We start from the raw sequence: 11,667 nt of genomic DNA, 5'->3' as shown, positions 1-11,667 counted from the left end.
TTACCTGTCGAGCAGTGACCTGCTGCAGAGCATTCTGGCACTTGGTGAAACAAGGATCCTTCATTATCACCATGATAACGGGCATTTGTTTATCTATTAGGGCTAAGGGCCCATGTTTCAGCTCACCAGCCAGGATACCTTCAGAATGCATATAGGTGATTTCTTTTATTTTCTGGAAGAAGCAAATTCCATCAAGTTACTAGGAAATCAGGTGACAAATAAAAGCCACAAGAAGTAAAACAGCAAGGCTGTAGATCCACCACTTAAATACAGGCATGTGGCATTGAGTTGGTATTTTCAAAGATCAGTTAATGGTGAAGACAGACAGGCTACCCCCTACTGGGGTTTCCAGCAGGCTGCTGGTGGAAGCAGAGCTTGCCCCTGCACACGCATTTGCGGACAAAGAAATGGAGTAATCGGCAGGAACTTAAAGCACCAAACACCCAGCACAACCTTGGCTAATGCAGTCTACCTTTAACATTTCAAACTTCTGAGAGATGGGTATGTGTCCATTCCACCAGAATGTTCAGAACATAATTTATGTGTTTTCTGCATGAGCATCTCATCTGATCGTCCACACATTCTGTTTTTCTGATGTTCTTTTCAAATGGCTCAGCATTTTAAATTGCTTGGTTTTTTAAATAGACTCATTAAACACCGCATTTATTATGTGAAAGAAACAAGAAACTGATACTGTATCCAGGTTCACCTTGTGTATGTGTTCAATCCAACAGGACTAAATGCTCTCAGTTATACGTAGCAGTTTTACTGCAGCAGAATTAAGTTGTAATGAAATATCAGAAATAAATGATGTTGCAGAAGCCACAAAAGCTCATTTTAAATATCACCCAACAGTACTGAGAGGTTCCTACCAGAGCTCCTTCCAGACAAGTGGCATAATTATATCCACGACCCATCACCAGCAGTGACCTTTGTTTGTACAGTTCAAGAGCCAAATCGTGTATCTTCTCATCCAAGGACAAGACTTCTTTAATCATCTCTGTCAGGGCACACAAAAAAGCACATTTAAAGAAAAAACTTTTTTAATAGGAAAAAATAGTTTGCTTGTAGTAGGATGTTCCAATGATCTATTAGAACAGATACACAATGTAATTCAACCATTAACTTTGCACCTTTGACTGCAGTTTAAGGGTATTTTCTCCAGCCTTATTTACAGTAACAAATTTAAAGCAACCAATTGTTTAAGCAGTGCTCATACATCCCATTTGTATTTCAAAGGAACTTGTGAACATCCATTTTAAAGTCACCTTGAATTAGTTTATCTATCCCGATTTAAAGTGAAAGGCTTTAGAAATTTCAAGTCATCAGTTTAGGAGATCAAGTAATATTTCTCACACAAAAGCACCTTATTGTAATTAGAAAACCCAACCCATGAGAATTCTGATCTTCCTGCCAAGTTTCTTGGAAGAGCACTTGTAAAGTGGCAATTAGTGCAGAAACTAATAGCCCATTTTTCTTATATTGTCTACCTTTCAGGAAGAGGGGGAGAGCAAAACTTAAGTAAGAAAGAAACATCCCTGAGTAGTATTTTATACTGCCCATTGAACAATACTGCCAATTAAACAACATCCCCTATCCTCCTCAAACATAGAATATCGATATACCTGGCAATGATTTCAGTCCACTAATGATTTCCTGTCTCCTTTTCTGCAAGGAAATTCGGTCTTCAGACATCATTAGGCCAAACATTACAAGAGACACAAATTGGCTGGTATAAGCCTGCAGACAAAACAAAACATTTAGCAGCTAAGTCTGCAGAGAGTTACGATGATCTCAGTTTGAAGTGCTACAATTAAATCTTTAATTGGATGCCACAGGGGTGAAGCATGAAAGTCAAACACTGAACAGGAATCACCTTTGTGCTTGCCACACCTATCTCAGGTCCTGCATTGATATGTACACCGCAATCAGTCTCCCTGGATATCGAGCTTCCGACTGTGTTTGTGATGCCAACTGTCAGAGCACGGCGTTCTTTACAATACCTCAAGGCCATGAGCGTGTCTGCAGTTTCACCTGGAAAACATTTACATCTTGACTTCAGGTTGACAGCATAGTAATGATTCCTGAAAAGCAAAATTCTACAAGAGTGTGTTCTAAATAACTGCATCCGCACTCACACAATGCAAAATGCAACTGAAAACCCTCCTTCAGCGCTCACTCACTGTCTATGTATTTGAATCACGTCTGAAAAAACTTTCATTCCAGACAAGTGTGGCCCATTAGCCATCCTCCTCCTTTGTGACATGCAGAAAGTCATAAATCAGTGGCTTTTCAAAATTTTTTTCTACAGTTTTGAATCAACTGAAGGCAAACAGTAAATGCAGCTCACCTGACTGACTTATGAAGAAGCAGACGTCATCTCTGAATACAGGTGTGTTTCTATCCAGGAAGTCACTAGCAAGTTCCACCATCACTGGCAATTCGGTCAATTCTTCCAGTACTTGCCGAGTCTGTATTCAAGCAGCACACAATTTTTGTTAATATTGCCACCCACAAAAGTCTTGACATCTTAAGAGTCAGAGATAATCTAAATGTATTCTTATTACAAAAATTGGTAATTACAGCTCATTGAGCTTTAAAAACCAAGGTGAAAAAAGTTATTTTCTAGCATGGTAGGTAACAGAATTGGAGCATTAATGAAGAACATGGCATGAAGGAAAATGAAATAAAAGGACAAGACCCCTCAATGAAAGGCAAAGTTTGAGGTACAGAAGAAAAAGGAGATAAAGAGCTGTTGTCTAAAAACCCAGCAACTAGGAGTTACGTATGCATTTCAGCTAAGGCAGAACATACAGCTACCGCAGCATGGTAACTGGTCCCACAGCCAATAATGATCAGTCTTCGGCATCTTCTGATTTCTTTCAAATGATCCTTCAACCCCCCCAGCAGAACTGTAAACAAACAAAAAGCATGTATCAATGGTGTATTTTATTTTCTAGTTAATATGTTCAAAATCTGCAGGCTTAGTGCAGCTTGAACCCCTGTTCCGAGTTACCTGTGCTGCTCTCGAAATTCACCCGGCCTCTCATTGTATTGACAACTGATTCCGGTTGTTCAAAAATTTCCTTTTGCATGAATGCACTGAAGTTACCTGTTTAGAAAGACATGACATGGCAACGCTTAGGTACGTGGTTTGTTATTTGAAGTCTATTAGAGTTACAAACAGAACTTTTAAGATGACCTCTGGTAGCAAGCTAATTTAAGTTGACTTTGTTAGTTTAAACAAATGCTTAGGAATAGGCGAGAAGAAAGAAGGGATTGGTAGTTCTTTCTATTAGGTTGGTTTCATTTCCCAACGCTAACAAGGTATCTGAATTACTTTTTAAAGAAACTTCTCTATTCCACTTCAGCTCTTAGTTTACAAAGTTTGCCAACAACCACAACAACATGTTAACATTAGTTATATCTTCACCAAATATTGAGATGAACAGAAGTATCTAGGACTTTCCCAAGGCTAAAAACGGGTAGGGTCCCATACTACCCATCTTCCCCTGGTCTTAAAGCTTGGAATTGCCAGCTCCCAGTACAAACAGCCTAAATATCAGGTCATTTCCAAAACAAATGAGCAGTTTTCTGCCTCATCTACTACACAAACAGTCAGTAACTATCCATCTTTGATGATACTTGTTTACAGATGTTTCGACCCACCCTTCATGATTTGCTGCAGTTCCATCTGCAAGGTTTGGATGGCCCGGGAAGGATCATCACTAGCTGAACGCTTGAGACGGTGAATTGAAAGCTTCCCATCAGTTACTGCTGCGATGTCATCATCTTCTAAGAAAATTACCCTGTTGGTGTGCTCAATGATAGCACTACAGAAAAAACAGAAGCAAGACAAACCTGACACATCAGTAAGAGTTGGTAGCAGCACTCCTCAAAGCAATTTAGTATGCCACACAGTGCTTCCAGCCCCCCTTTCTATCTTCCTTTTGGACATGACTACAGATAGAGCCATCTTAAAGGAAATGGCTCCATCTGGTGCTCCTCCTGCACTCTCACAGGAACCTGGAGCAGAAGGCTTGGGAACCATGGCATCTCGTATCAGCAAGCTCCCGCTGATCTGATCTTGCCTCCCAGGGTCCCTGATGAACCCCTAAATGTGTACCTGAAGTCCAGGTTCCTGCTAAGTTTGAACGACACCACCGTTTCCTCCTCTGATAGCTAGATTAAAATGCCAAAACCCAGACTAACCTATAGTCTGCCCAAATACTGGGCTGATAATGTCTATCTGTACCCAACTTATCTTCCTACACTGGACTTATTTTACACTCATGTTAGTAATTGGCAGATATTTACAATTCAAACGCTGATGTCAAGCCTCCACATTTCTCAAGTACCTGTGGGCTTTCTGAAGTTACCTGGATTAGAAGCTATCCTATCAGAAAACAATTGTACAGCAGCAAGACAGCTGTCCTAAACAAAAACAGTATTTTGAGAAGCATTTAAGTACTTTTACTACCTTGCATCTGAAGCAAAGAAAAATTCTACTGCCTTATCCCCAACAGCATGAAGGCAGGTAGAGCTGTCCAGTCTTTTCACTCGCGAATTGCATATGTTCTTCACATTCTCAATGTTGCCTATTAAAGAAATGAGACACTTGAAATGCAAAAATCTATCCGTTGAAGTTAAAGATTATAGACTATACAGGTTCAAGGTTTCACAGTTACAGAAGTGTTTTGGGGGATGGGACTTTTACATGACCTATGCATTCAGTAGTATAAAGATAGAATACCTTCAGCTAAGCAGCTATTTGGCACATCAGCTGGTAGTTTCATAGTACAAAGACCAATTAACCTGATTTCTACTCATAAAGTAACAATAATTTTAGCTCTTAAATAACGTAATTGGATTTATCAACTTACACGTTCTATATAAGACAGGAATCTGTTCAGTGGAGAGCTTGTACTTGCTCCTAACCCCAATGAGCAAAGGACTCCCTCTCCTACAAAGGGAAAACATGCAAGTTTACCAAGAGAAAGGTGCAAAGAAGAAGAGTCAAAGGACATGTGTGAGCTTGAAAGACAATATCCCATCTAGCCTCCTAAATAGGAGGATCCTCCTCAACCCCAATCCTAAAAGCCATTACATGGCAGGAGTTATATTAACCTGCTTTGTTTCTGTAAGCTTTGCCAAGTATTATTATACAAATACGTGCCATATACCACACAGGTAGATGAAAATGTATATGAAATAGCTGTTTTCCTCCACGAAACAGCTTAGCACAGGCAGCAATTTGAGTACCATTTTTAAACAAAGCTTACTCTGCCTCTGAAGTGAGCCAGCAATAAGCTCCAGCACTCTTCACTACTGAAATATCGTTCTACCCTTTGGCCTTTTAAACTCAGAAATGTCAACTGCACCTCTGAAACTGCAGAATATTAAGATCATTTTTTAATTATATGGATCACATGCCACATTGAAGAGCTTATTAAAAAATCTCACAGGAATAAAGAGAGCAATTCACCCCCTCCCGGCACCTCAGATTACAAGTTTAGCTTCTCTTAATCCCCTCACTCCTAAAAACCCAAACCTGAACCACATATAAAATAGTTCATTTCAGAAGATGTTCTCCAGTTATAGTGATGGTACAGCTGGCTTTTTCACAATTTTAATATAGTCATATTTTAGACCACAGAAGCAACGAGCATTTTGGTTGCAGTATAAAACAGTCTTTATTCCCACTGCTATTTCACTTGCTACTTTAGTATCTTTACATTTCCTGAAAGTTGTTTCCCAAGTCACAAAAGTAGACTTACACAGGAAAAAAAAAAAAAAAAAAAAAACATAAATGCTGTGACAGCTATAGAAGGCTATTTTTATTACCTACTAGTATGACAGCTTTTTAGGCAACCTGAGCATACTTCGCCCAGTCTTTATTGAATGTGAAGTAAAATTGAACCATACCCTTTCCCTCCCCTTTTTGATATAGGAGAAATATTAGCACACTCTTAATACAACTTCAGAAACAGAGGATATGCTGAGCTGCTTTACCAACACACTAGAACAGACAAGGGACAGGCTATGAGAATGACTTTGCCGGCAGTACATTCTTCTGAGCGTTCACTTGGACAATCTCCAGCCAAAAGTGTATTTGCATGAAGCGAGAAAACATCACCTGATTACCTTTCACTGCAGTCTTTGCATCCTCAAAAAGTGAGTAGTCACATCTAATTTATTACACAAAATCAAGTTAAAGATTGTAGGGAATCAACACAAGCCTCTGGTAATTCTGTGACCTGCAGTCAGTACAGCTCAAATTAAGTTTATTTAATAGTTGGTTGAAGAGATGCTCAGCAGAGCTTTACTGTACTTCACAGAATCACAGAATGGCAAGGGTGGGAAGGGACCTCGGGAGATCATCTAGTCCAACCCTTCGTAAAAATGCCACTAGTGCAGGTATCTACCTTCTGAGTTTTGGTTAATTAAGCACTTTAAACATCAGTATTTGAGGGTGGTTTGGGGTTTTGTGTTTGTTGTTTTTTTTTGTTTTTTTGTTTTTTTTTTTAAGAGACATTAGCGTGTTGTTTGGGGTTTTTTTAACCAAAAAAAGCATTACTTATGTATAAAATGGACTTTTACTAACCTGGTAGCAACAGCTTCACCTGGGTAATGAATGCTCTTGAAAACCAATGCAAAAGCACCTTCCTGGAAACAATGCAAACAGAAGAGAAAAAGAATCCTAAACAACTTATCTCATAGAATCATAGAATGTTTTGGGTTGGAAGGGACCCCTAGAGGTCATCTAGTCCAACCCCCATCTCAATTAGTTGCATCTCATTAAACTGGGGCCCCTCTTCCTGAGGAGGCTGTGAAGGAAAGCTCTTTACTACTATCAGGAATCTCTTCCTGGAGGGCAGACTGCACCTTTAAAGGAATTGGTCACAGAGCGGAACAAGCTAAAGTGCACTTACAGTGCAACAGCTGTAAGATCAGGAAGCGAGCACTTGGCCTCTCTTTATAAATAAAAGCAATACCTTCCAAAGCAAGGGTTAAGTGCAATGCAAGGGTTAAGAAAATCTCCGAGATGTTACTCATAATCAATATGAAGACCGTTAGACAGTTAACTTTTAGAAGGAATATGCACATAGCTGCATTTTAAGCTACAATTTTAATTGCTACTTCTAGTTTAAGCAGCAAATTCTCACTGAAGTATTTCCAAAAAAAAGAAAGAACAAAACCAGGAACACACAATCTATACGCCCTAGAGTATTAACACAGCTTGCAAACTTGAGGAGTTCGCCAAAAGCAGGAGCAAAAGCCCCCCGACCTTGCAAACAGGAGAGGTGGTGACATCCGCTCCTCTCGCAGGAACTCCAGCCTGAGGCTGCTCTGCGGTCAGGTGAAGCCGCCCACCCTTCCCCTCAACTAGGGGACCACACCACCCATACGGGCCCTTACCTGGTGTGTATTGCAGCCCTAGGGCAACCCTACAGAGCTGCTTTAGAGAGCAGAAAGGGGAGGTGAAAAAGCCCTAAGAAGCTGCAGGAAGGGGAGGGAAAACATCTGCCCAGAGGCTGGGGAAGGAAACAAAGCAAGCTTTCTCCAAGCTCGCAATGCATCTATCGAAGTTTTTAAGCATTCACATACTAAGTAACAGTAGATTCCCACTCCGCAGCTTGGGAAGCAGCTACACCATGAATCAGTACAGCTCGTTAGATCTACTTCCAAACGTGGGGGCCAAGGCATACTGTTAGACGAACCTGAATCACAGCAGTGTTTCAGCAAGATCAGAATAGCCTTTAAGAACACACTGCCCTTTATGAGACATTTCAGCCCCCAGAGGCTCCTACGATTTTTTTTAATTAAGCTGCTTCCTTAAAAAACTGTGATAACCTCTTGCTTTAAAAAGAGAAAAGCAAAACCACACATAAAAAACCAACCTGCCGCTAATGCAATTTAAAAATTTACCATTGAAAAGCCTTTGAAGTTTCTAAAATTTTAATCTAATTTCTTGGTCTATTAAGCATTGTTTAGAGGCCAAAAAGCATTATTTGAATCACCTTCCAAGGACTCTTGGCTGAGGATCTAAATGTATAAATGCAGAATACTAAGGAACCCCACAAACAGCTTATACAGGAAAAAAAGGGACTTCCCACTTACCAACTGTTGAATAACTCTTTCCACCAAGGCTGAAAAACTGGTGTCCTCACTCTCTCTGTTGTCATACATGTATTTGATCAATTTGGGGATTGTTTCTGTATCCGTTTCAGATTCGAATTCGTAGCCTTTGCTCTCCTGAAATATCATATAGAAGAGTAAAAACTGTCTCCATCCTCAGGCAAGAAACACTGACAAGCCTTTCAGCTGTCTCCCATCAGAAACCGCACAGTAAGACAGACTGCTTGGAGCACTACACTGGACCAGTGGATAAATATCACTATGGACTATAAAATGTAAAGGCTTAGCCTGTCATAGCTTTCTCTTTCAGAAATGCTGTAATAAGATGTGGTAAGACTTGCTCAGCATCTATCACGCAACAAGAGACAGGAGGGAGCCCGCTCCACACACCCTCTCAAACAACTCGAGCACAAATTGCCACTCTACTCATAAGTACTTTGCATTTAGGATTACAAGAACATACTGCATTTCACCAGCTCCACTTCACCTCCTCCTGTATTAGGCAGACTCCTTCATGCTACTATTTTATAGATGATCTCAAGAAACTTGAATTTGGTTTCCAACAAAGTCACGGAAGATCTGACAGTAGACAGTGGGACATTCACTTTCTAGTTTTAAAATCAAGTTGCCACAGACTCACCAGAAATTTTCGCAGGTCTTTATAATTTGTGATGATTCCATTATGGATAACAACAAATTCTAAAAGAAAAAAATATAAATATACACATCAGTAATGGAAAATTAAGATATTTAACTCCGAACACAAAATTAGAGGGAAAAAAGCACACTAGAAACTACCTGCTATATCTTTTAGACCTACAGTTTATCATAACATGGGCAACAGAAAGCAGAAGCTTACAAATTCTGAAGGCATCCAAAGGTTGTTCCGCATCACCAAGACAATTTTAAGCTACGCCCAGCAGAACAGCACCAAGCCTTCTCAAGTGAAAAGTGATATGAAATCCCCTCCTTCCAGCCCAGACAATACTGATGCACTTACCTTTTAAAACAAGAATGTTGCCCTTTGACTAACTTGCCTCAATTTTCAGAAAACAGATCTCACTCATCTCTACAGTGTTACTTTAGCCTCAGAAGAGGCTATTTTATTGTAAAAGTGTCTAGATTGAGCAGCAATAGCTTAGCCCTGGTATACAAAATAGATACCGTAACACTAGTAAGAAGAGAGTACATAGGTACTATGCGGGTTCAACCATTTCAGATTCCAGAGATTACATACCATTCCTTTTATCTGATCTCTGAGGGTGACTGTTTATTGCACTTGGTATTCCATGGGTCGCCCAGCGAGTATGAGCAATTCCAAAATGTGTTTCAAAATCTGCTTTTGCATCCAGGTCATCTTGTTCTATACACAAGAAATTCAGTTTACTGAATATTTACAGTTGAGTCTCACGCACACAACTAGTAAAACACTAAGATAATTCCTACAGGCAAAAATCTAAAAGTCATCTTCTGGCTTTCTTTTAAACCATTTGCTTTCTTGACATTACGCTTCAGATTGCTCAAGTCTTGGCAAATGAAGTTTTAATCACGCTGCCTTGAACTTTTTCAGCCAATACGAACAGCTAAGCTAACAGACCACATTACTACATATTATAATGTAAACGTACTAAAACACAACTTCAATTCTTCACAGATGGAAGCACTGCACAAAGCAGATTGTGACGACAGCCAGATGCTTAAACGCTCATAAGAGCGTCTGTCCAGAGTCCATGTTCCGATGTTTCAGCTACCAAGCACAGAAACCATCTGAGTAAATCACAGAATTGTTTGGGTTGGAAAAGCCCTTTAAGCTCCCCCAGTCCAACCGTTCCCCTACCCCTGCCATCCCACCACTAAACCCTGTCCCTCAGCACCGCGTCTGCCCGGCTTTTAAATCCCCCCCAGGGGTGGGGACTCGACCCCTTCCCTGGGCAGCCCCTTCCAGTGCTTAAAGCACCAAGGGAGCCCAGGTCTTGAACAAAGAAGCAACCAGAAGAGAGGAGAATAGACCGATAATTTCACAACGCTAGACCTAAAGATCAGCTCGCTTTTCAAGTGCGGATTTGGAGGGGCACAAACAATTTAGCTGCCATTGGATTACACAACACAGTTATTTCTGGTACAAAATCGTAACTGTAATTTCATGGTCTGACTTTCTGCTGAGATGCAGATATTATCTGACTGGGAGGCCAAAGTAAAGGGGTAATTTTTTAAGACACCTACTGTACAATTCTTCTTCCAGTGCCTTTACTTTTCCTCTTTTCTTAACAAGTTTGATGAACCGTTCTTTATCTTCATTATTACTTCCATCAATTGCCACTCCTACAGTACAGGAAACAGTCACAAGTGTTATTTAAAGCATGAAATACACCACGCGAAAAAGGAAAAGAAAGCACAGACAAACACACACTAGTGAAACAATTATTTTAAAGTTATCCTGCAATGGGATATACTTCAAGTCTGTCACTAGACCTGTAGTATGTTCAAATCAAACTAGATGAAGTCTATATCCACTGCACAGATGAAAGCACACATGAGCCATCTCAAATTTTGCTTGAGGACAGACCGATATATTTTGCCCAATGAAATGACCCAACTCATGACCCAACTCAAATTTAAGACAAGTTTAATCTTCTTCATCCTTTCACTGGGACTCACACGCACAAAAAATGCTGAGGCACAATCTACATGGCCCTGTATGGAGGCCATCTTCCTCACACCCTGTTTGCTTTTGCTTCTGTGTACTAAACCTCAACCACCATCTGATTACAAAGCTAAACACACAATTTAAAGTCCTGAGAAAAAGCTGAAGAAGAAAACCCAATCATCACTGTTGTTAGTTCTGATCTTTCAATCTCCAGGACAAAAAGAAGATAAATCCAACACATAGAAGTTGAAAGCACCCAAAAAGTCACATAGGTTGCTAAAATTAATTTGTTGAGTTAGTTCACATACCTGCAGAGTCATATCCTCTGTATTCCAGCCTCTGTAACCCTTTTATCAGGGTTTCAAATATCTCCTTCCGAGTCCGAGGCACTCTGTAGTTTAGATAAGCAAAAATTCCTATTTAAAGAGAACAGGGGAAGGGGGAGAAAGAGAAGCAAATATTTTTTTAGAGTTTGTATCCCTTCAGACTCAATTTAAAACCCTTTAAAACTAGCATCAGAGAGAGGTCCTAGGGGTACCCTACCTCCCCTTTAGGACAATTCTTCCTACTGGGTTTTTAAATGGAGAGAGTTCAAACACAAAGGAATCCGGACCTTTATTTCTGCCACGCAAACACAAACGCTGTCCTGGCCAGGTTCGCTCTCTTCGTGTTACCCACCAAGAGTTAAACAGCTGAGAGAGCTTAAAAAAAGAAAAATCTTACTTTTCATGAAAACCACAGCTGAAAATGGGAACATCGTGATCTATTTCATATCCAGATCTAAAACCAGACATTCAAAGAAGGAATATATTCACCAGCACTAACACAAGGAGACTTTTGTAATCAAAGTCATGGCCTTAAATACCCACGGGGAGGTACTC

The 11,667-nt window shown here is 40.1% G+C and overlaps 1 protein-coding gene across 1 annotated transcript in view; it reads right to left on the bottom strand.

Moving 5' to 3' along the window:
- GFPT2 (glutamine-fructose-6-phosphate transaminase 2) overlaps positions 1-11,543 on the bottom strand; it is a 12,751-nt gene extending 1,208 nt beyond the window's left edge. Inside the window, exons 1-17 of the mRNA XM_035896698.1 lie at positions 11,465-11,543; positions 11,095-11,202; positions 10,363-10,461; positions 9,377-9,502; positions 8,780-8,838; positions 8,122-8,256; positions 6,605-6,666; positions 4,884-4,963; positions 4,481-4,598; positions 3,670-3,833; positions 3,017-3,112; positions 2,815-2,912; positions 2,351-2,471; positions 1,877-2,034; positions 1,626-1,740; positions 873-1,000; positions 5-172 (exon numbers count right to left, since the gene is read on the bottom strand). Of these exons, the coding sequence (XP_035752591.1) occupies positions 5-172; positions 873-1,000; positions 1,626-1,740; positions 1,877-2,034; positions 2,351-2,471; positions 2,815-2,912; positions 3,017-3,112; positions 3,670-3,833; positions 4,481-4,598; positions 4,884-4,963; positions 6,605-6,666; positions 8,122-8,256; positions 8,780-8,838; positions 9,377-9,502; positions 10,363-10,461; positions 11,095-11,202; positions 11,465-11,543 (1,914 nt within the window). The remainder of the gene's footprint in view (positions 1-4; positions 173-872; positions 1,001-1,625; positions 1,741-1,876; positions 2,035-2,350; positions 2,472-2,814; positions 2,913-3,016; positions 3,113-3,669; positions 3,834-4,480; positions 4,599-4,883; positions 4,964-6,604; positions 6,667-8,121; positions 8,257-8,779; positions 8,839-9,376; positions 9,503-10,362; positions 10,462-11,094; positions 11,203-11,464) is intronic.
- Positions 11,544-11,667: the final 124 nt, after the last annotated feature.

The sequence above is a fragment of the Egretta garzetta genome, unplaced genomic scaffold (assembly GCF_000687185.1).
Source record: "Egretta garzetta isolate BGI_Z169 unplaced genomic scaffold, ASM68718v1 scaffold26, whole genome shotgun sequence".
NCBI classification, from domain to species: Eukaryota; Metazoa; Chordata; class Aves; order Pelecaniformes; family Ardeidae; genus Egretta; species Egretta garzetta.
The sequence above is the reverse complement of the archived record's forward strand: the minus strand, read 5'-3'. Positions and strand labels throughout refer to the sequence as shown.